The following is a 21,977-nucleotide window of genomic DNA, read 5'->3' on the forward strand; positions in this document are numbered from 1 at the left end:
CAGATGAAACTGTATTACATTATTCGGAATTATTGTCACAGTTACGTCACCGCTCCGTATAAAATGGTTTTAGTTCTGATGTTCCATCCTCTAACTCAAGAAGAAGAAGACGCAGAAGTGTCAAGTGCTCAGGAGAAGCCCGATTATGTGTTTGTCAACATAATGCAAACCAATATTGTTTATTTCAAATGTTAATGAAAAAAGGATTAGGTTGGCGTCTTCGGCAAACCATACCCGAATTTAGGGCCCCACAAAACATTCTCTTTTAACTATTTTTACCTATAATCAGATTTTTTCGTAAATTCCTATTAAAACCCAAAATGTGCGACAGCGACAATGAAAATTTTAACGACGAGGAGGCGGTAAACCTGACCGGCTTCCTCTTCGGTAATATTGATGAGTCCGGCCAACTAGAAAGCGATGTTTTCGACTCAGAGTCACAAAGGCAACTTACCTCATTGGGGAAGTATGTGGTTGTTTATTTTTCTGTTGTTCATAATTTTTAATTATGGGCTATTTTAGGCTTGGCCTCAATACTATTTTAAAAGAAATGATAGGTGATGAGAAAATCAAGGAGGACAGCGATAGTGATGAGGAAGGTTTTGTTAAGAATGAGGTCGATGCAAATGCTTCAGATCCACAAGCCGACAACTTTAACTGTACCTCTTCTACTTCTATTGTTATTCAGACTAATATTGAGTATTGTTTTAGATGATAATAAGTCTCCTTCAGCTGAAGACTATTTTGATATGACTGAGCTAGCTGAAGACGAACAGGTACATTAAGTCCCCCCAATTAGTAACTTAAAAGACTAACAACTAAATTTTAGACAAAAGTGGAAAATGAAGGGTATGAGGCTGATGATGAAAAGAATGCGGCACGAGATGGAGAGTTAATGCCTCCACCACCAACACGTGATGTTGTTGAAACAAGTCCACAGCAAGATGAAAACGAAAAGAAAAAACTGGAAACACCTTTGGCAGCAATGCTGCCCTCCAAATACGCCAACGTCGATGTTACTGAACTGTTTCCCGACTTTCGCCACGGTAAGGTACTCAGATTCTCCAGATTATTTGGCCCGGGAAAGCCCAGCAGTTTGCCCAACATTTGGAAAAACGTCAGGAAGAAAAGGAAAAAGAGGAAGCAAAAGCAAAATGAAAGCTACACCGGGCACGAAACTGATTCTAATTCGGATGATGAAAGGCCCAAAAATCGCGGGTGGTTCTTTGATTATTTGGCAGACCCTTTACCTGATCAGATCCAAAGTGATGATGAGGTATGATCTTAGTTAATATATTTTGGTGTCAGAGCTAACTAGTTCATTTTAGGAAAAGTTCCTGAAAGCAGCTGAAGCTTCTACAGTAGATGAAAAGCCAAACACAGATAAAAAGGATGAGACTGGACCTAAAGTTGCTGATTGGAGGTTTGGTCCAGCACAGATTTGGTATGATATGTTGGCTGTGCCAGAAACAGGAGATGGATTCAATTATGGATTTAAAACTAAGGAAGAATCAGCTCAAGAATGTGAAAAAAAGGAGGTCAGTCATTATTTATTTTAGAATTAATAAAGTAAATTTAAAAAGGGATATTTATAACACAAAATTTCATTGACAATTAGAATTAGATATATAATACTTTTCTGGTCCCACCTTCTGATATTATTGAGTAAATCAGTAATTGTATTTAAAGAATTTATTGAATTTTATATTTTAATACACAAAACATATATATTTTAATAATTTTAAACAATAATATAACTTCAGTTATAGTTTTTTAACATCATTATACATGAAATGAGTAAAAATGTATAAAAAGTTATTTTAGTGTATTTTATACCAATTATTACTATAAATACATGTAACTTTAATAAAATAAATAATAATAATACTCATAATAATAATTAATAACAATAATAATATAATAGTAAAATAATAAAAATATTTAATAATAATAATAATAAAAAATCTAGAGTGTCAAACACATTTTATAATTGTTAAAAACTAGTAGGCATTATAATATTATAAATATATATGGTCAGAAACAAAAAACTAGAGTGCCAAACTCTTTATAGTTTCTAAAAATTAGTAGGCATTGTAATATTAAGTGTCAAATTAAACACTTGTTACATTCTGAAAAACTAAATATACTTTTAAGAAGAAAATAAATACCCTTTCGTGGTTTTATACGTAAGTAAACTTTTCTTTAGCAGCCAGACGAGATGACAGATAACAACGAAGAGAAACCCGAGCCATTCGTGGACGATGCCTTTCTAATGGTCACCCAATTGCATTGGGAAGACGAGGTAGTCTGGGATGGCAGCGAAATAAAACACAAGGTGAGCCGTAAAAAAATAAATAGGGTACATTGCACATTGAGTGAGTGTGTCCTGAAAATATGTCTGGGTCGTTTATCTAATCTCAAGTCGCAAACGAGGTTTTAGATGAACTTTTCTCTAATGTAGGTATTGCAGAAACTCAATTCGAAAACAAACGCAGCAGGATGGGTGCCCAGCAGCGGCAACCGTACGGCACAGGCGTTCAGTCAGCCCGGGAAAGGTGGGGCTGTCAGGATGCCCATTCCCGCACCTCCGTTGCCTAATAAAACCAAAGCCCTTATGTAAGTCTTACGAATTACAATTATTATTAATATTAAACACCTTGTTTTGTTTGTTGTAGGCACAAATTACGCCAAGATCCTGACCAAGATGACACTTGGTACTCGATTTTCCCTGTGGAGAACGAAGACCTGGTGTATGGCAAGTGGGAGGACGATGTGATTTGGGACTGCGAAGCAATGACCAACATACCCAAACCCTCCATTTTAACTTTGGATCCCAACGATGAGAATATTATTTTAGGTGTCCCTGATGATATTGACCCGTCCAAACAAGTAGCAGGTAATAAAAATAATTTTTTACGTGTAACTGGTTATTTACGAGTTGTATGTAGGTCAAGCCACCCCAGTCAAGGTGAAAATCCCCCATCCACACGTGAAGAAGTCTAAAATTTTGCTGGGCAAAGCTGGTGTCATCAACGTGCTTCAGGAGGATACCCCGCCACCGCCTCCCAAGTCACCTGACCGAGATCCCTTCAACATATCAAACGACATGTAAATTACTCATTACCCGCTTATTAATGTTTCATTAATAATATTATTTTAAGATTCTATATGCCAAGGACGTCAGATTCGACGATGCGCCTGAAGGTGGGCGGGGCAAACCTGATCCAGCACTCGACACCGGTCGTGGAGCTTCGGGCCCCGTTCGTGCAAACGCACATGGGTCCAATGCGACTCAGGAACTTCCACCGTCCGCCCATGAAACGGTTCTCGCACGGCGCCCTGGCCGTCTCCATGCCTCACCCCGTTATGCCTCTTGTCAAGCACATCAAGAAGAAGGCCAAGGTACTCAACTCAGTTGTTTATAAATTATAAATTAATCGATTCGTTTGTAGCAAAGGGAAGCTGAGAGGATGGCGTCCGGTGGTGGCGATGTGTTCTTCATGAGAACTGCCGAAGACCTGACCGGAAGGGATGGGGACTTAATACTTATCGAATTTTGCGAGGAGCATCCCCCCTTGATGAACCAAGTTGGGATGTGTTCGAAGCTCAAGAACTATTACAAGAGAAAGGCTGCCAAGGACAGTGGTCCTCCGACGTACAAATACGGAGAGACGGCTTACGCCCACTCGTCTCCGTTTCTGGGAATACTTCATCCTGGACAATCTATTCAAGCAGTTGAGAACAACATGTATAGGTAAGTTCCGGCATCAACATCACTACTTAAACTTCAGTTTAATTAACTAATATTGTTACAGGGCTCCAATATATGAGCACAACATTCCCGAGACTGATTTCCTGATAATCAGGACGCGTCAACAGTACTTCATCAGAGAGATCGACGCCTTATACGTGGCCGGGCAACAGTGCCCCCTCTACGAGGTGCCCGGCCCCAACTCTAAGCGTGCCAACAACTTCGTGCGAGACTTCCTGCAAGTCTTCATCTACCGCTTGTTCTGGAAGAGCCGCGACAACCCCCGAAGGATCAAAATGGACGACATCAAGAAGGCCTTCCCCTCTCACTCCGAAAGTAGCATCCGTAAACGTTTGAAGCTGTGCGCCGACTTCAAACGTACGGGCATGGACTCGAACTGGTGGGTCATCAAGCCCGAGTTCCGGTTGCCAACCGAAGAGGAAATACGCGCCATGGTATCGCCTGAGCAGTGTTGCGCCTACTTCAGCATGGTGGCGGCGGAGCAACGGCTCAAGGTAAACGAAACCTCTTCGAGTTGATCAAAATTTACACGTGTTTGTTACACCAGGACGCCGGCTACGGAGAGAAGTTCCTGTTCACGCCCGCCGAAGACGACGACGAGGAGATGCAACTGAAGATGGACGACGAAGTGAAGGTGGCGCCGTGGAACACGACCCGCGCATACATTCAGGCCATGCGCGGCAAGTGTTTGCTCCAGCTGACCGGGCCGGCCGATCCGACCGGCTGCGGCGAAGGCTTCAGCTACGTGCGCGTGCCCAATAAGCCGACGCAGAGCAAGGAGGAACAGGAGTCGCAGCCGAAACGTACGGTCACTGGTACGGACGCCGATTTGCGACGTCTCTCGCTCAACAACGCCAAGGCTTTGCTCAGGAAGTTTGGCGTCCCCGAGGAGGAGGTGATTACTTGAATCAATCAATCATTAATATAATCCTTAACGTCTGAATTTCAGATTAAAAAATTGTCTCGTTGGGAAGTTATTGACGTGGTGCGAACGCTCTCAACAGAAAAAGCCAAAGCCGGCGAGGAAGGCATGGATAAGTTCTCGAGAGGTAACAGATTTTCTATCGCTGAGCACCAGGAACGGTACAAGGAAGAGTGCCAACGCATATTCGACTTACAAAACCGTGTATTGGCCAGTGCTGAAGTCTTGAGTACTGATGAAGGTGAAAGCTCAGAGGACGAGAGCGACGAAGACATCGAAGAGATGGGCAAAAACATCGAGAACATGCTCAGCAACAAGAAGACCAGCACGCAATTGTCTTTGGAGAGAGAAGAGCAGGAACGTCAGGAACTCAGGAAGATGATAATGGAGGGAGACGAAAAGAAAGGCAAGGATAAGAAGAAGGATGAAGAAGAACAGGATCAAAACAACTTTGCCCAACAAGGTAGAGTGTTGAAAATAATTAGAACCTTTACCAATTTGGACGGCAAGGAATTCACGAGAGTTGAAATCGTAAGAAAGCCCGCCGTTATTGATGCCTATGTCAAAATCAGAACCACCAAAGACGAAGCGTTTATCAGGCAGTTCGCCACCCTTGATGAAGCTCAGAAGGAGGAGATGAAGAGAGAAAAGAGACGCATCCAAGAACAATTAAGGAGAATCAAACGAAATCAAGAAAAGGAAAGGCTCATGGGCAACACTTCAATGTCGAATTCCTTCTCTGACAAGGGTAATCTCAGTGATGGTGGTGAGTATTTAAATTAAATCAAAGCAAAGGTTTGAAGTATAATTTAAATGTTTTAAGCATCTTCATCAACTGCTCTGGCAAATTCATCATCCAACAAAATTCTACCTCAATCTCCAGCCAAGTCAAAGAGGAAGGTCAAACTAAAGCCTGATTTAAAATTGAAATGTGGTGCCTGTGGCAACGTTGGTCACATGAGGTTGGTGATGCATCATAATTTACTTGTAAAAACTTAAGTTATTTTGTTTTTAAGAACCAACAAAGCTTGCCCATTATACCAGAACACTGGCTCCAACCAACAAATGAATGTTTCATTATCTGAAGACCAAGATGATGAAATTGAGAAGCAACTGAATACAGATGATGAAGATCTAGTCAATGTTGATGGCACCAAAGTGAAATTATCTGGAAAATTATTAAAAGTAGGTGGTACCTTAATAATAATAACAACAAATATAATTATGTTGGAATTTTAGCATGTTGATGAAATGAAGAAAAGGTCTATGTTGACGAAGATGCCCAAAGAGTCCTTGAGTTCAAAGAAGCGTCGAAGAGGTGGTACCGACTTGCACTGTGATTATCTGAAGAAGCACAACAGGCCTGTAAATAGGAGGCGAACTGATCCAGTTGTTGTTCTTTCCACTATTTTGGAGAACATTCTTAATGAGATGAGGGATATGCCGGATGTACAACCGTTCTTGTTCCCCGTCAATCCTAAGGTAAAATCATCAAACCTTAATTGAGACTTGTGGTAAAAAGAGGGTTGGTTACAGCTTGTCGTTGACTATCACAAAATCGTCAACAGACCAATGGACCTACAGACGATTCGTGACAACTTGCGCCAGAAAAAGTATCAAAGCAGAGAAGAATTCTTGGCAGACGTTCATCAAATTGTTGAAAACTCAACTTTATATAACGGTAACTTCTATCCATTCATATTAATGCCAATAACAGGTCTAATTAGTAAATTATTTTAGGTCCAAAGAGTCCTCTCACTGTCACCGCCCAAAGGATGTTGCAGAGATGCGTGGAGAGACTGGCTGAAAAAGAAGACCGACTAATGAGACTGGAGAAGGCCATCAATCCGTTGCTGGACGATAATGACCAAGTGGCGTTGACATTTATTCTCGATAATGTTCTTAATTCGAAGCTTAAAACTACGCAAGAGTCGTGGCCTTTCCTCAAACCCGTCAACAAAAAATTGGTCAAAGACTACTACAATGTTATCAAGAGGCCCATGGATTTGGAAACTATTAGTAAAAAAGTTGCTAGTAAGTACAGTACTTGTTTTGTGTCCTTAACAAGTAATATTTATTTTAAATTTTAGCCCACAAATACCATAGCCGTCATGAGTTCCTCGTAGACATCGAACAAATCCTTCAAAACTGCATCCTGTTCAACGGAAAAGACTCGCACTTCTCAATGAAGGCTGAACAACTGGTTAAAATATGTAAGGCCACCTTGGACGAAGTAAGTACTGGTAAAGCAACCAAATTACATAAATTTATCCCCTTATTTTGCCTTAGTATGATGAACACCTCACTCAACTAGAAAACAAGATCGCCTTAGCCCAGGAACGGGCCATGCAAAACGATGATCAAACCTGGATGGGCGGGGAAGACGAAAATTACACCATAGCCGAACCAGACAGGGCGGTAAGTCTAATTACTGCACTTTATGAAACAGTACCATCACTATTTTTCTCCTTGCAGAGTCAAGCCAGTTCGCCAGACCATCTCTCGTCGGTCAAGTCCCAGGTGGACGAGTACGATTACGTGGACGTTGAAAATGTCGGCATACAAAACGCTGAAGATCATTCTACACCAGTTAAAAAGTCCAAGAAGAAGATAAAGAAAGAAGAGCCGGCCACTTTGGAGGAGGACTTGCAGTTCTCCAGCGAGGAAGAGGAACTGGATGAGGTGCCTCTGAATGAGTTTGAGGATGATAACAAAGGTTTCCTGATATCAGCAGAGCCGACTGGCGAAGGAGCCGACGACGACAGTCAACAGGCGGCCGAAGCAATGGTCCAGTTGGGGTCAATGGGCTATTATCAGCAAAGTGAAGGCGAACTTGTTGAAGCCCTTGCGTTTAAAGGTACGTGATATATTGGTTCATCAAGAATGTTTATATAATGAGTATTTCTTACAGAGGAAAGCATGGATGTGGATCCAAATTATGATCCATCAGATTTCTTAATGACTGGACTCCCTAGGAAACAGGAGGCAGTGCCAGTGGATCCACAAGATTCTGGAATGAAAATACACGATGATTTAGCTGTCAGTGAGAGTGAAGATGAGGGAATGAACGTAAGTCAAGAAACATCGCAGGAAGAAGAGGAAGGAGAAGTTTGGTTTTAATTATAGTTTAGTAACAGATATATATGTTACGGATATTTTTTATAATTATATGGTTGAATTTATAGATATATAGTTGTACGATATAAAATTTTTGTACATAAATCGGTGTTATTTTTATAATTTATACAGCCGTCATAAATATATCCATAACAATGTCATTAAATAGAAAAGTTATGTCGCATTTTGTTATCCTAATAAAAATGGTAAATTAGTTGCTAATAAAAAACAACTAGTTTCAAACTTTAAATATTGTCAGCCACATGTTTTAAGTGTGGTGTCATCTGCTACAAATGTGATGAACTATTACAAAACCACATTACAGGTTCCTGTTATTTATTCTATGTGAGTTGGAAATATTCAGTATGGGGGGCGATGATGTGTGTAATTGGGAATGGTACCATTTCTTCAGTGGTAATCCATAAAAAAGTATAATAAAGAAAAATCTTATACTTTTATATTTGGCGTCCTCGATTTATCAAACTATTGATAATCGTTTAAATAAATTCAATTATTGTACAGCACGCTAGTGACACTTAACGTCATTGTAGGAACTACAATCATATGCATTACAGATTCCGTTTTTAACATAAGCTGCTACACTAGTAATTTAGGTTGTTACGGATAGAGGGCGAAAATGCTTATTTATGTTATCCTAATACAAAACTCAAATTTATAAATTTTGTAAATAAGAAACACGTTTGTATTGTAAAAAAGTATTGTGTATTAATAAAGAAAAATTAAAATTAATTTGTTGTTTTATTTAATACTATTAACTTAATACAGGACAGGTAAGACAAAATTTTTTGTTATCTTGGTACAACAACACAGAATTCATTGAATTCTGTATGAGAAAGTTAAAATTTTAAATTATGTAACAGGATAACAGAAATGCGAGGAGGTGTGCAGCTCCTAATACAAAAATGGCGGGAAAATTCAAATTTTTAAAAAAAGGCGGGAAAACTCCTGATACATTTTTGGCGGGAAAATACCTCCTCGGGTTTCTGCGATCCTGATACAAAATCGAGAAATCGTCAAAATTTCATGAGAAAACTGAAATTTTAAACTTTGTAGCCGGATAACAGAAATGCGAGGAGGTGTGTAGCTCCTAATACAAAAATGGCGGGAAAATTCAAATTTTCAAAAAAGGGCGGGAAAACTCCTGATACATTTTTGGCGGGAAAATACCTCCTCGGGTTTCTGTGATCCTGATACAAAATCGAGAAATCGTCAAAATTTCGTGAGAAAACTGAAATTTTATACTTTGTAACAGGATAACAGAAATGCGAGGAGGTGTGCAGCTCCTAATACAAAAATGGCGGGAAAATTCAAATTTTCAAAAAAAGGCGGGAAAACTCCTGATACATTTTTGGCGGGAAAACACCTCCTCGGGTTTCTGTGATCCTGATACAAAAGTGCGAAATCATCAAAATTGAAAATTTAAACTTTGTAACCGGATAACAGAATGCAAACCTCAAGTAGTGTTATCTATTGCAAAATTGTTGAACCATTATAGAATGTAATAACATTATTACAGTTTCCTGTTTTGGCTGTGACTTGATAGTGACATCTGTTGCACTTATGCGGAACTACTCTGATGTGCATTACAGATTCCTTTATTAAACATACTAATACGTTAAGGTTCGTTTCTACTTAAATATTCTCTAATTTAAGATTCTAAAGGTAGGTTCCCAGAATTTGTCTTTGAAATAAAATAAATCAATTCAGTAAGAGAAAAAATAAAACAACAGATATAGAGAATAAATTTTTATTTAATAAAGTCTTCACACATACATTTTTTTAAAAAATTACATAAAAGCAATTCGAAAAATTAAATAACACTTACATTCAATATAAATTATTTTGTAATGAGTAAACTCGATAATTATAATTAATTAGGGTAAATTGTCATGGTTGTATCAAACTACAACCATGACAATTTACCAAACTACTCTCAACAAACGGAAAAACATGAACAATAAGCAGAAAACAGTTTCAAGCATAATACTGAACACGACAAAAACTAAACAAACTAGGAGGCCTAAATCTATTACAGCGTTTTACTCTCAACAAAAACGTTAAGCGAAGATAAGTAATTTTCAGCTGCAAACCGAAGCGTTAATTCGGTTCGCATCTACATCAGTACCAGCAGCACTGCTCCTCGAAGGCGGTGCGATGTCCTTTGGGGCGGATGCGGCGGTGGCGTTGGGTTGCAGCTTCTGATCCATCCACTGCAGCTACGAGCGAGGTGGAACAAATCCGTGAAGAAGCCACCTTGAGAACCGTCAGGCAGAGAATCTTAGCCTTTGATCAAGTTGGAGAAGGTGAAGTCAGTCTGGAACAAGAAAATCAGTAAATTGAAGGTTTAACTGTGGTGTTGGAGGATTATAAATAAACTAATCCTTCTGGTTCAGGAGTATCCAGCAAACCATATCATATGTAAAAAAATAAAATATTGTATTCTTATAAATATAGTTTGTATATAGGATATTAGACAAAGTGTTAATGGTAAATTAAATAACACAGGTTTAAATATTACAATTCCTCTCAACACAGTTACTATATTTAAGTCCAACTTATTTCTGCAAAATAAATTTAACATTTTATAGAATAAGAATATAGCAGTTTTTATAATACTGTATAAAATAACATATAAATTAATATTATTTTAACAATTCACGTTAAATAAAAGAATTATGCTAAAATATTAACAATTTAAAAAGTTGTTGTAATAGTGACCACTACTTTATATTATTGTTGTGCTTTTTCTTTTCATCATTTTATTTACCTCATTAACTATTTTCGTTTTCCAAATCAATTAAAAAGTTTATAAAATATTTATTACAGCTCAGTAAAAACTATTTTAAGTGTAAGAAAATGTAATAAATTCTCTCTAAAAGAACAGATTAAATTAAAAAGCTTTTACTAAAAATATAAAATGGTAAAATTTTTATTCAATACTATCTCCTCAGTTAAGTGTACGATGGTGCTGTAAAACACTGTTAAAATTATTCCTTATACAAAAGCTTTTATTAAAACTTAACAATTATGTCACTCCTTCTTCCCAGTTATCAAAGTTACATATGAGTACGCTGCTTTCATAATCTGAAAACATAGAAATAATTGTAAAAAAATAAATATTCAACAATAGAACGTGTACCGTTACGGACGTATTATTGGTCATGGCACCAAACGGACCAATAGTTAAAGTAAAGGGTTTCTGTGCCCTCACCATCATCAACAGCAGCGATTTCCTAATGGAAATCGATTGGTCGTACCAAGTGTGTTCGTAAATCGCATCTGCAATTCCCAGACTCTAAAATTAGTTACAATTACTTAAAGATTTAGGAAATAGGTTAGAGTGAGGGTTACCTGCTCTTTAATTTCGTTGGCGAACCAACCGAAGAAGAAAATTTGTACGACTATCAGTGCCAGGTAATTAAGAACAAAGGCCATCACTATTGGTAAATCTATCTGAAGTTTCTTAAAGCAGTTATAATGCAGTACTTTCGCCACTATACTTACCGTGATTAATTGAAAAAATATTGAGGCTACTTGTATGGAGTTCAATGTGAAATCTATCAGTAGAATTACGTTAATGTCATTATTGAACTGTTCTGAATACCTGAAACAGTGTATATAATTTTAAAGTAGTTTATAAGTATTTTAAATTGGTACTCAATAATGGTTTGGTGATCGATGATCAAAGTGAATAGCTTCTTTTTAACTTCTACTTCTGATTGGTGTGTTGAAGTGGCCAAATTCTTAATTTTGTGCTGTAAAATGCTCAACTGAGAACAAATAAAAATCATGCCTGTTAGGTAGAAAATGACGGTGACAGCAGTGTACGTACAGCCCATAAAGCCTGCAATGGACTGCAAAAAGAAAGCACCGAAATAATGCTCGTCACTATTAAAGGGCAACCACATTGTATACGGCAAAGGTTTCCTTCTGTACATCGTAACGTTGGGGTACTGGTTTTTCTCCAACTCCAAGTACGTCAGGTACTTGGTGAGGAAGTGGCAAATCCCCACAATCGCAGTATGAACCGTGATCACCCTGGTGATAAAGAATATCATGCCCTGATGCTCAATGTATATCCGCTTCGACTCCTCGTCAGTTGAGTTCTTCAGCTCGTCCTCCTTCTTTAATATGTACCTCAGTAGTCGCTTAATAGTCTCAGTCTGGCATACGCCGATTTTAAACGAGACGGTGATGCTCAAGATCAAAATGCCGAGGCTCTCCAGCACCACGTCCACCGAATAGTTCCATACTATGCTAACTCCTATGAACATGCACACTACAAAAACGTAATAGTAGCTTTGGAAACATACAGAGTAATTATTGTATAGTGACTGAAACAATTTGCTCTTTAAGGGCAGTCGCCAAATGCCCGAAAGCATCATGAACATCTTCAGCAGTTTCAAGAAGTTGATTTCCTTCTGCATCTTAAACTGGGAACTGACTAATCACTTATGCCCTTTATATTATACGCATTTAAAATTAAAAATTTGTAAAATACCATATTAGACATTCTCTTTTTAAAAGGCCCTAATAATAAGACTACTTCAGTAATTGTCTAATCATACCCCCAGTGTTTTACTTCAATTTAGCTGATTAAAATTTGCTTTATACTAATAGATTGCAGTTGTAAAATCTGCATTTTAAAGTAATCATTGTCTTTGATCTATATAAATTAATAACTTACCTTGTAAACGTTGTAATTAGAGGCTACTTGTATGGAATTTAATGTGAAATCTATCAGAAGAATTACGTTAATGTTCTGAATACCTGAAACAGTATATATATTTTAAAGTAGCTTATGAATATCTTAAACTGGTACTCAATAATGGTTTGGTGATCGATGATCAAAGTGGCTAGCTTCTTTGTAACTGTAACTTCATGTAACAGTCGCCAAATTCCATCTTAATCTGGAAACTGACTAATCACTTATGTCATTTATATTATAAGCATTTAAAATTAAAAATTTGTAGAATATCATATTAAACATTCTTTTATTAAAAGGCTCTAATAATAAGACTGTAATACTTCAATAATTGTTTAATTATACCTCCAGTGTTTTGCTTCAATTCAGCTGATCAAAATTTGCATTATAATAATAGATTGCAGTTGTAAAATCTGAATTTTAGAGTAGTTATTGTCTTTGATCTATATAAATTAATAAATTACTTCGTAAACGTTGTAATTAAAACACAATAAATATTTAATTCACTACTTAATTGTTAATTAATCATTCACTGACATAGTTATATATTATTATATTATTTCTTATATATTACAGATGTAAATTTACTTAATGTAGATTAATTAGTATTTTTTTAGTTTAATCTTTGGCAACCATTTAGTGTTTAGTAAATCCAAAAATTTATCAGTTACTTGAATATTTTTATAGTTTTTATTTGTATTAATAAATAAAATAACTTTATTTAAATTTGATAAATTTTATTATTATATATTTAAAGTAAATATTTAGTTTTTTAAACTATTGTAATTAATTATTGCTAATATCTTGGTAAAAAATAAGTTAATCATAATTAATTAATTATAATTGTTAATATTTTATTCAAATAAGTTTAAATAACTTCACTTTTCTGGTTATGTTATGATTAAATCGAAATTTAAATATATACATAACATTTAAGTACCTTAATTAGTACAAATATATTTAATTAAAATAACATTTGTTTGATATTATAGTTATTAAATAAAATATGAAATTTGGTTTTTAAGGAACTTTAATAATGTACAAATAAAAATTTTCAATTGATCAATATTCTGGACTATGAAATTGTCTGCAAAAATAAGGCTTAATTGGAAGGAACTTATGCACCAAATTAAAGAATTTATTACACTTAGGTTAATCGAAATAACTCAGAAATAAATCAACAATTAAGAATTTATATTTTAAATCAGTTTCCCACATTTTAAAGCCATGCTTTTATTATTACAGAATTAATAAATTTAAATTAGAATAAAAATAATAACTGTCATTATTAATATTAACTATTATATGTTATTTTGAAATAACAAGCATAAATAAGAGTCTATATATACAAGATGTAAATTTGGTGGCAGAAAAATCTAAATAAGTTTTTCCTGAAATAAATACAGCCCCTCAAATTTAAAAAATTGTGTTTTTGTTGACAAACTCTTACCTGTATGTTAGTTGCTTCTCTTCTGTGCCCCCTTTGATATGATGTTTTACTTTGAATTTGACAATTTTTCTTTTTGTAACTTACTCAATTAAATTCATCTTTGTTCTTATGTTTTGTCATCTCATTATTAAGTAATATATTAAATAAAACTTACATTTATTCTTCTTTTTCCTGTAATCAACTGCAAAGACCAAAATCATTCACTTTTGTTTAAGCAAATCAGACAATTAATTAAAAATCAAAAAACAAGTGGTTATATAAAAATATAGAAAGCAACCTTCAAATAAAAACGCATATTTAAAATCAGGGGCATGTGCACTAGTAATAGTAAACTGCAACATTATGCAAAATTAGAATTAAAATTAAAGTTCATAAAATTTAAATAAACTAAACTTTTATCAATCTAAGTGGTTATAACAACTACTTATCTTAGTGAGTTCGTGTCTATTGGATTAAATGTTACACTGGAACTACTCGAATAGCATATGTTGGCTTGTGCGTAAGATCTAAACGTCAAAATTTTGTAAATACCAGTTTGCGCAGATTTACGAAAATCAATATTGTTTAAATGGGCTCAGCCCAACATCAAAATCTTTGAATTAAATGTTCACTAAACGCTAAACTAAATCATGACACTCGATTCCAATTGTCGTAAGCAAATATATATTTATTCACAATTAATAAATAAATAACAAGTTTTTCAGGACAAGTCGTCTATGAAGTATGTATCCTTTTAATATTTATGGCATGTCTCCGTTTCATGTACGTTATATTCAAAATCACTACCGGCCACAACAGAAAAAGTAGCGTACGAAGAACCACACCATCCAGTGTACTGATATGTCTCGGTTCAGGAGGGCACACAACCGAAATGCTCAAGCTTATTCAACCTTTAAACTTTACAAGATACAACCCAAGATATTACGTCATTGCCAATGATGATATGAATAGTTTAGCACAACTGAGGCAATTGGAAACTTATAAACGTTGTGAACTGCAGCATGCTTATGATGATGTACCTGAAATTACACATCAAATCTTACCAATTCCAAGATGTCGTAAAGTCAACCAGTCCTTTTTTACATCTATTTTTACAACCTTGCATGCCACACTTTATTGCTTCTATGTCATAGTATATACACTTCCTGATTTAATTTTGTGTAATGGTCCTGGTACTTGTATACCTGTATGCTTTGTGGCATTTTTCTTGAAACTTACAGGTGTGAAAGACATAAGGATTGTGTTTGTGGAAAGCTTTTGCAGAACTAGAACTTTCTCTTTGAGTGGCAAGATTATGACATATTTCGCTGACAATTTCATAGTCCAGTGGCCTACACTCAAGAAAAAATTAAAGAGATCAGAATATATTGGCCAATTGTTGTGAATTTCAATTGTAATAAATGTGATTTGTGTTGTTTTGTAATAAATACATTTAATAAAAATAAAATAAGTTTTATTTAATAAAAAGTAAATATCTAAAATCCGTATTTAGCTCTAGATTGTAGTCGGTTATTTCTGCTGGTGGCCCACTGCGTCTTCAAGTCTTGCTCATTAGCCTTTGCTTGTTGGGCGAGGTAAGTAATGTGGTGCTTTTTCCTTTTCGTGGGATCCACAGTTTCCTCTTCAGGTTTCTGCTCCATTTCTGGGTCAGTCAGTGCCCTCGTCATCCAAATGTCCTTCTCCGGCAAAATCTCCTCTTCGTTAATGTCTATCATCCTTATATTGCCGACGGGGCGTTTAGTTTTGCCCACCAACTCCTTAAATGCTTGGTTGTCTAGACCATCATAAGGTTTTTCTGGCTCCGGTGCTATATTAACTGATTCAACAACAGGCTCAGGCTCTGTGATAATTTCTTTAGGTTTACTGGGTCTCCCACATAACTTTTGCCACATGTCATCATCGAATGTTTCAGGCATTTCAAACTCATCATCACTTTCAGCATCACTACCCGCTGCTGCTTTTGCCTTTGTAAGTCTGTCCAGGGCTGCCTTCTTCTTAGCTTCGGCTTTTAGTCTCACTGAATTTGGTACTAAACTGTTTGTTGTGGATGGTTTCTGTGAATTGGGCTTTTTGGCCACACTGTTGGGTACGAAGCTTTTGGCTGTCAGCACTGAGCCTTTAACTGGAGGTAGAAGTGACAGCAAACTACTGCCTTTGCCTGCTGGCTTTGCTTTTTTGGCTACAGGTTCATCATCATCCAAAGAAGCAAACTCTGATAAAGATGGTATAGTTATCTTCACCTTTTGCCTTTCTTTAACTGGTTTTGATTTTGGTATGAAGTCTTCAATTTGGCCCTCTGCTATTTCGTTTGAGACTGATTTTGTTTCAGGCAATTTAGAGAACAGTCCTGAAGTAGCGGGCGGAGGGTCGTCATCAACAATACTATCTATGTCACTTTTGTCCTGAGATGAACTGGGTTGAACCCCATTTTGTTGCACTGTTGGTTTAGGGGGAATCACTACAGACGACTTTTGTGATTCGTCATCCTCGTCTTCCTCTGGTTCACTACCACTCGCATAGTCGTAAGCTACTAAAGCCATTTTTAAGAATTTTGTTGTGTAAACACTTTTATTATCATACGTCTTCTAAAATCAGGTTATATACGGTAGTTCTTACCTAGGTGCGATACAACGGAACTACTAGTAGTAGTCGCACTACGCATGAGGTCAAAAAATTTAACCTTATTTAAATCATCCTTAACATTACAAAAGAACGGATTAAAAATTGTTATCTTATCAACTTGTTTTTATATTACTTGACCACTTTATCAATACATTGTAGCTGATTAACTCCTCACCACACCACAAAAATTCAAAACCATGATTAAGGTATTTTTTTAAAATTATAATTTGTTTAAAATATTCACACAAAATAACATTTTAAGGGCGCAGTTAGTTTAGTAACTGGTGGAGCCTCTGGCTTAGGCAGGGCCACAGTAGAAAGGTTAGTCAAACAAGGCTCTCGAGTAGTTTTGTGTGATCTAAAAACTTCCAAAGGTGCCGAAGTGGCTAAGGAAATAGGCGAGGACAAAGTAATATTTGCCCCCGTAAACGTAGGTTCAAAATTCAGCTATCCATGACAATTAAAAATAATAAAGGGCATTTTTTAGGTTACATCTGAAACCGACATTCAAGACGCCTTAGAAATAACAAAACAAAAGTTCGGACAACTAAATAATGTTGTTAACTGTGCAGGAATTGGGGTAGCATTTAAAACGTATAATTTTAAAAAAGACTTACCACATAAACTTGAAGACTTCACAAAAGTTTTGAATGTAACTACTATACTACTCTAAAATAATGTTATATTCATCTTAAATTAAATTATATTCTTGTAGGTAAACACAATAGGAACATTTAACGTTATTAGATTAGCAGTAGGTGTGATAGGAAAAAATGAGCCAGATGATAATGGCTGTAGGGGAGTTATAGTGAATACAGCCAGTGTGGCTGCATTTGATGGTCAAATGGGACAGGCAGCCTATTCAGCCAGTAAAGGAGCTATTGTAGGAATGACATTGCCATTAGCCAGAGATTTAGCTAGTCAAGGAATAAGGGTCATCACAATAGCACCAGGTATCTAACTACTTAATATTTATTTAATTTAATACTTAATACAATTTTTATAGGTTTATTTAGGACACCTTTATTCTCTGCTTTGCCAGAAAAGGTAGTAAACTTCTTGGAGAAGTCAGTACCATTCCCATCAAGGCTTGGACACCCCGATGAGTTTGCCCAGATGGTACAGAGTGCCATAGAAAATCCCATGCTTAATGGGGAAACAATCCGTCTTGACGGTGCCCTTAGAATGCAGCCATAAGTTTGTAAATCTAATAAAATATAATAAATTTTTTATATTTCAACTGTGTTTTAATTAAATTAAATAAAACCACAGTTTTTATATATCATTTTATTAATAGTAAAGCAATAATGTTTTAACACATGCAACAGAAAAAATTAATTTGATCAAATATGAATATACTGAATATATAAATCACTGTCAACTATTTTTACAAAATATATGTATTTGCCATAAGGCAAGCTTACAATAAGAACAAGTATTGAATCAATCGCATATTAAATAACAAGCATTTAAAATTCATAGCAAAACCTAAATATAGACATAATAAAAATATTTTGCACATAATCTCATTTAATAAAATCACATGTTTTTGGTTATATTCTATACTTACTCTATTAATTATTGTAATACGCACGCAATTTCGAAAACGGCGTGGAATTTACACATTGAGGAAGTATCAACAAAGTACGTTCTAGCCTTAAAGAATTATAAAAACAATATGATCAAAGGTATTTGCTTCAACAAAACTGGGTATATGTTTGAACCCAATTGTTAGAAATCCTTAATAAATTTTAATAATTCTTCAAAGAAGGAAATGATTGCACATATACAAGTACAACAGAAACAAATACTAATAATACTTGTGATGATATGCTTATGAATTGAAAAATATACAAAATGTAGGTAGGTAATGTTAATTCAATATGGACAGGTTGAATAATTGTATTCCTTAACAGATATCACAGTAATACAACAACAAAAATAATTTTATACTAAGGCAGTACGATTTTGGCCTTGTTTGAGCTGCTGCATTTATTTAATCAAAACTCGTTTCACTAGAAAATTATCACTACGAAATAGCAAAATCAAAAACAAGAAACATTACCTACGTACTACGTTACTTAATAAAATAATACAAATACTATGGGTATTTCACATTGTTTCTGCTTATGTGGGGTAACAAATACTTTCGATATTTTCTATGGCGTTGCCCAGTACCAGTCACATCCAATATATACAACAATTGATAAGAAACGTGAACATTGAAACATTCCATAATAGTCTTGGCCAAACAAAAATGATAAACGGCAAAACAATGACTTTCCTAATAGATTTAAATTCGAGACATCATAAAATTGAATCCTGCAAAAGACAATAAACTGAACTGATTAAACGCAACAAACAGAACGTCCCAAGTACGACCTATCCCATCCCCCACAACCCCAAAGTGAATGGCCTCGAGCAACGGCTTCGTTTCGCCTATGTAAAAAGTATAGACTAATGGTAGTTCCTAGTCCAGAGGGAGTGCTTCCAGCTGTTCCGCACGGGACTCTGCTCGCACGGACTGGGCGTCGGTGGACTGAGTCCCTCGTCAGCCGACAACGTCAGATCCTCCTCCTCCTCGGAACTGATCAATTGCTCCAGTGCAGCTGTTCCATGAAAGCTCTACGAATTGAACGACACGGTTTTAAAAACGTTCCTAAATTGTGTGTGAGTGCTTTGGAAACTTTTTTGCCAGTTTTATATGTACATATAATGCGTGGGGGGTGTTAGTTGAAGGGATTCCAGGATTTGGGAGGGTGGAACTGAAAATAAAAACGAAATTAGACCATGAATTATTAAATTTTTGGAGCCTACTGGATAATTTCACCTTAAATTGAGCAATATTTAAAATTCTAAATTCATAATACACATCGCCAATATGGAATAAATCGATGTAAAAGCCGGTGGATGAATATTTATATCCAACTGTTCTCTTTACGTTCACCTTTTAGACTCTTACTGTTATTTGCGATAAAAATTTAAATTGAGCATTACATATCCAATTCAAATCGATATTTCACAGCACATCTATTCGGAAAGGGAGTGAATGGCAACAAAAGTTTCCGTTTTACCAAAAGCACAAGAGTGTGGTTCCTTAAAACAATCACAAAATTGATGCAATGGCAAAAACAATAACTAATTAAGTTTGTAATTTGCCTTTCCCATTGCTAAACAGGTACATTACATAAATATAATTAACTGTAGACAACTGCAGTTCAGATGTGTTTGGCGTGTAAGACCATGCAAGTGACTTAAGTAAGGGTTATTGAGTGTGTGTGTGTTAGTAAATGAGTTGAAATGCAAAATAAAACACACCCCTCACCCCCCAAGAAATTATAAAAACAGGAAGCAAAACGGAAAAGCAAAAAATTTAATTTGTACCTATTACGATGAATCCTGATAGTTACGTATTACGGAAAAATAACACCAATTAATAATAATCACTGATTGCAACTATAATAAAACTATTTTAGTCAACACAAGTACATGTGTTAATGGAATGCTAATCTATGAAATGTGTAATAAACATTAAAACTAAAAATAAATCTCCCATTTGTTTGTGTGAAACCTTCCAGCACTCACAAGTGTTTTCAAAACGGACCCAACGAAAAATTAACAACCCGTGAAGGAAGAGAAAATTGGTGTTCACCAACACGGTTTTTAATCCTTTTAATTCAATGGAATGGAATTAACATTTATAAGCCAATAATCAATTAAAATTTGGCTGGCTTATAATATCATCATTACCATAAGCTTCTTCATATAATGACGACGCCCACTTCATTATTTTACATTATTATAAGGTTTTTTTTTGGTAGTAGTCATTATAAAACATAGTAGTTAGTGGCAGAAAATAGGTAATTAAGCGTTAGTGGTTAAGTGTGTTAGTAAACCTCAGATATTGATTTCTAATGTCAAACATATCCCGTCTAATTATACATAAAAAATAATAATAATGTTACACCACCGCATCGTAATCGATGGTGGCCCTGACAAAAAATAGCATTATCTGAGGACGCGCCCAGTAAATTGTTAAAACCGTGAAAAATATAGTGTGCTTAAAGCGTAACTTACGAAGGACAATTTTTAAGTGTTGGCAGTTTCTTGTCGTTTTATCGAGATAGTCAGAGATCACCGGTTACCATATTATTTAGTACCTAAATTCAAGCAAATTATAAAATCATGCCAGCCTAGAATAAATAGTCATTAAATAGCTTAATTTACATGATTAATTTTGTTGATTAGACACATTGTTTAGACGTTAACCATATACCAAAACTGTGTCTACTAATTTTAAGACTAAAGCCACACAACTAACTTAAGGTAAATGAGTCAGTTGTGTGATTTTCATTTATAAAATATGGAATACCTGAGAAATGCTTTAGAACTGGAAAAGGCTTTTGTAATTTTACAAACAGAGCAGTGACGTATCGAAGTAAATATTTAAACTGGACGCGACAGTCCAAATTGGATTTCTCTCCGGCCGTGTGCCCAGGGGAAACTCGAACAGACAATAAACAGAGATATATAAAAAGTATGAAAGATGGCATCGTAAAATAACTCCCACAACGAATGATGCTCGTACTTGTACGTGTCTGATTAAATCGTTTAAACTCAAATTAAAATTACTAAATATTTGCATGCATAAAGTGCGACAGGTGTCTGGCAAAGGGGAGGAAGAAGTAATTCAATGCGCCGTCAGGTGAAAAATATGGACAGGAAGTTCCGCCAGCAGAACCCTTTTAGTAGTTGAAAGAGAGACGATGAAATGGGGTTTGCAACGTTTTCCGGCTCAGTGTCGCTTAATAGTTTTCGACATTCATACTCAACTTCTTTAGGCACTTTGGAAATGAATATTACAAGACGGCAATTGGAAATTCCACTCAATATTAATCCTCCGGTGAAGTTTATAAAGAATTGGTTTTATTAAATCGACGTTTATTTGACTGGATAACTTTAATAATCTATATTATTTAGGTCACATAAATTATTATGTAATAAAATTTATTAATCCAGATCAATAATATATATTTAATTCTATAGAAAGTAAATCTTACATAAAATAACACGAAACATAATTCCAATGCTTAAGGAATGAAAAATGTAATGCAAATTAAAACTACACGAATTATTAATGAAAAAATAAAAGAATAATAGAAAGGAGGAACAAATTGATTTCCTTCAGTAAATGATTAACCAAGCCCTCACTTTGATGAAATAAATTTGCATTTATAATGCCATAATGAAACGTCTATTCAAAATTAACTATGTATAATAAAGAAAAAAGGAAATTTTGTTGTAACGACTAAAATTTAAACTCATCAACAAACTTTAATAATCAATTAGACTCTGATTAACACATGTA

General features: G+C 35.4%; 6 protein-coding genes across 11 annotated transcripts in view; 3 read left to right on the forward strand and 3 right to left on the reverse strand.

The window, feature by feature from the left end:
* Window positions 1-143: 143 nt before the first annotated feature.
* On the forward strand, window positions 144-7,995 carry LOC109596268 (transcription initiation factor TFIID subunit 1). The gene is made up of 23 exons (XM_020011774.2): window positions 144-466; window positions 523-659; window positions 712-776; window positions 830-1,276; window positions 1,329-1,538; window positions 2,207-2,335; window positions 2,462-2,616; window positions 2,676-2,896; window positions 2,949-3,108; window positions 3,162-3,402; window positions 3,453-3,754; window positions 3,816-4,266; window positions 4,320-4,667; window positions 4,722-5,460; window positions 5,518-5,656; window positions 5,711-5,879; window positions 5,934-6,176; window positions 6,231-6,375; window positions 6,435-6,728; window positions 6,785-6,927; window positions 6,984-7,112; window positions 7,170-7,551; window positions 7,606-7,995. The coding sequence occupies exons 1-23, from the start codon at window positions 321-323 to the stop codon at window positions 7,812-7,814; spliced, it is 5,604 nt and encodes a 1,867-aa protein (XP_019867333.2). The 5' UTR covers window positions 144-320; the 3' UTR covers window positions 7,815-7,995.
* A 1,607-nt stretch (window positions 7,996-9,602) lies between these two features.
* LOC109596241 (odorant receptor Or2) lies at window positions 9,603-12,615 on the reverse strand. Of its 4 annotated transcripts, XM_049963720.1 has the most exons (6): window positions 11,490-12,613; window positions 11,337-11,436; window positions 11,184-11,294; window positions 10,972-11,127; window positions 10,856-10,916; window positions 9,603-10,146 (listed from the first exon to the last, which is right to left on the reverse strand). In XM_049963720.1, exons 1-5 carry the CDS (start codon window positions 12,257-12,259, stop codon window positions 10,863-10,865), a joined length of 1,191 nt encoding a protein of 396 aa, XP_049819677.1. In that variant the 5' UTR covers window positions 12,260-12,613; the 3' UTR covers window positions 9,603-10,146; window positions 10,856-10,862. The 4 variants fall into 4 exon arrangements, with proteins under 4 accessions (XP_049819677.1, XP_049819679.1, XP_049819676.1 ...); XM_049963722.1 differs by lacking the exon at window positions 10,856-10,916 and having other exon boundaries at window positions 11,490-12,615; XM_049963719.1 differs by lacking the exon at window positions 9,603-10,146 and having other exon boundaries at window positions 10,827-10,916; window positions 11,490-12,612.
* A 1,851-nt stretch (window positions 12,616-14,466) lies between these two features.
* LOC109596272 (UDP-N-acetylglucosamine transferase subunit ALG14 homolog) lies at window positions 14,467-15,437 on the forward strand. The gene is made up of 2 exons (XM_020011779.2): window positions 14,467-14,638; window positions 14,692-15,437. Exons 1-2 carry the CDS (start codon window positions 14,617-14,619, stop codon window positions 15,369-15,371), a joined length of 702 nt encoding a protein of 233 aa, XP_019867338.1. The 5' UTR covers window positions 14,467-14,616; the 3' UTR covers window positions 15,372-15,437.
* On the reverse strand, window positions 15,419-16,584 carry LOC109596270 (uncharacterized). Its single transcript, XM_020011777.2, has one exon. It carries the CDS (start codon window positions 16,525-16,527, stop codon window positions 15,463-15,465), a length of 1,065 nt encoding a protein of 354 aa, XP_019867336.1. The 5' UTR covers window positions 16,528-16,584; the 3' UTR covers window positions 15,419-15,462.
* Window positions 16,585-16,653: 69 nt separating this feature from the next.
* Window positions 16,654-17,849, forward strand: LOC109596271 (3-hydroxyacyl-CoA dehydrogenase type-2). The gene is made up of 5 exons (XM_020011778.2): window positions 16,654-16,815; window positions 16,872-17,039; window positions 17,097-17,261; window positions 17,325-17,562; window positions 17,616-17,849. The coding sequence occupies exons 1-5, from the start codon at window positions 16,807-16,809 to the stop codon at window positions 17,804-17,806; spliced, it is 771 nt and encodes a 256-aa protein (XP_019867337.1). The 5' UTR covers window positions 16,654-16,806; the 3' UTR covers window positions 17,807-17,849.
* A 32-nt stretch (window positions 17,850-17,881) lies between these two features.
* LOC109596240 (uncharacterized) overlaps window positions 17,882-21,977 on the reverse strand; it is a 45,874-nt gene continuing 41,778 nt past the window's right edge. Inside the window, exons 4-5 of one of the 3 annotated variants that reach the window (XR_007547369.1) lie at window positions 20,687-20,769; window positions 19,093-19,234 (exon numbers count right to left, since the gene is read on the reverse strand). Coding sequence is in view for 2 of the 3 variants with exons in the window: in XM_020011735.2 (XP_019867294.2) it covers window positions 19,067-19,234 (168 nt within the window). In the remaining variant the exon portion in view is untranslated. Of the gene's footprint in view, window positions 19,235-20,686; window positions 20,803-21,977 lie in introns of those variants that run through there. The other 2 variants (XM_020011735.2, XM_049963717.1) reach the window with 2 other exon arrangements.

The sequence above is a fragment of the Aethina tumida genome, chromosome 2, assembly GCF_024364675.1.
Source record: "Aethina tumida isolate Nest 87 chromosome 2, icAetTumi1.1, whole genome shotgun sequence".
NCBI classification, from domain to species: Eukaryota; Metazoa; Arthropoda; class Insecta; order Coleoptera; family Nitidulidae; genus Aethina; species Aethina tumida.

What these genes read in the sequence shown, in the direction of transcription:
- LOC109596268 (XM_020011774.2), top strand. Translation starts at nt 321, where the DNA reads ATGTGCGACAGCGACAATGAAAATTTTAACGACGAGGAGGCGGTAAAC. An exon ending in AGCTAGCTGAAGACGAACAG is followed by an intron (nt 777 to 829) that starts GTACATTAAGTC and finishes ACTAAATTTTAG; the next exon opens with ACAAAAGTGGAAAATGAAGG. An exon ending in TTCAACATATCAAACGACAT is followed by an intron (nt 3,109 to 3,161) that starts GTAAATTACTCA and finishes TATTATTTTAAG; the next exon opens with ATTCTATATGCCAAGGACGT.
- LOC109596241 (XM_049963720.1), bottom strand. Translation starts at nt 12,259, where the DNA reads ATGCAGAAGGAAATCAACTTCTTGAAACTGCTGAAGATGTTCATGATG. An exon ending in GATCACCAAACCATTATTGA is followed by an intron (nt 11,437 to 11,489) that starts GTACCAATTTAA and finishes ACACTGTTTCAG; the next exon opens with GTATTCAGAACAGTTCAATA. An exon ending in CCAATAATACGTCCGTAACG is followed by an intron (nt 10,917 to 10,971) that starts GTACACGTTCTA and finishes CTATGTTTTCAG; the next exon opens with ATTATGAAAGCAGCGTACTC.
- LOC109596272 (XM_020011779.2), top strand. Translation starts at nt 14,617, where the DNA reads ATGACACTCGATTCCAATTGTC. An exon ending in GACACTCGATTCCAATTGTC is followed by an intron (nt 14,639 to 14,691) that starts GTAAGCAAATAT and finishes CAAGTTTTTCAG; the next exon opens with GACAAGTCGTCTATGAAGTA.
- LOC109596270 (XM_020011777.2), bottom strand. Translation starts at nt 16,527, where the DNA reads ATGGCTTTAGTAGCTTACGACTATGCGAGTGGTAGTGAACCAGAGGAA.
- LOC109596271 (XM_020011778.2), top strand. An exon ending in TAATATTTGCCCCCGTAAAC is followed by an intron (nt 17,040 to 17,096) that starts GTAGGTTCAAAA and finishes GGCATTTTTTAG; the next exon opens with GTTACATCTGAAACCGACAT. An exon ending in ACTTCACAAAAGTTTTGAAT is followed by an intron (nt 17,262 to 17,324) that starts GTAACTACTATA and finishes ATATTCTTGTAG; the next exon opens with GTAAACACAATAGGAACATT.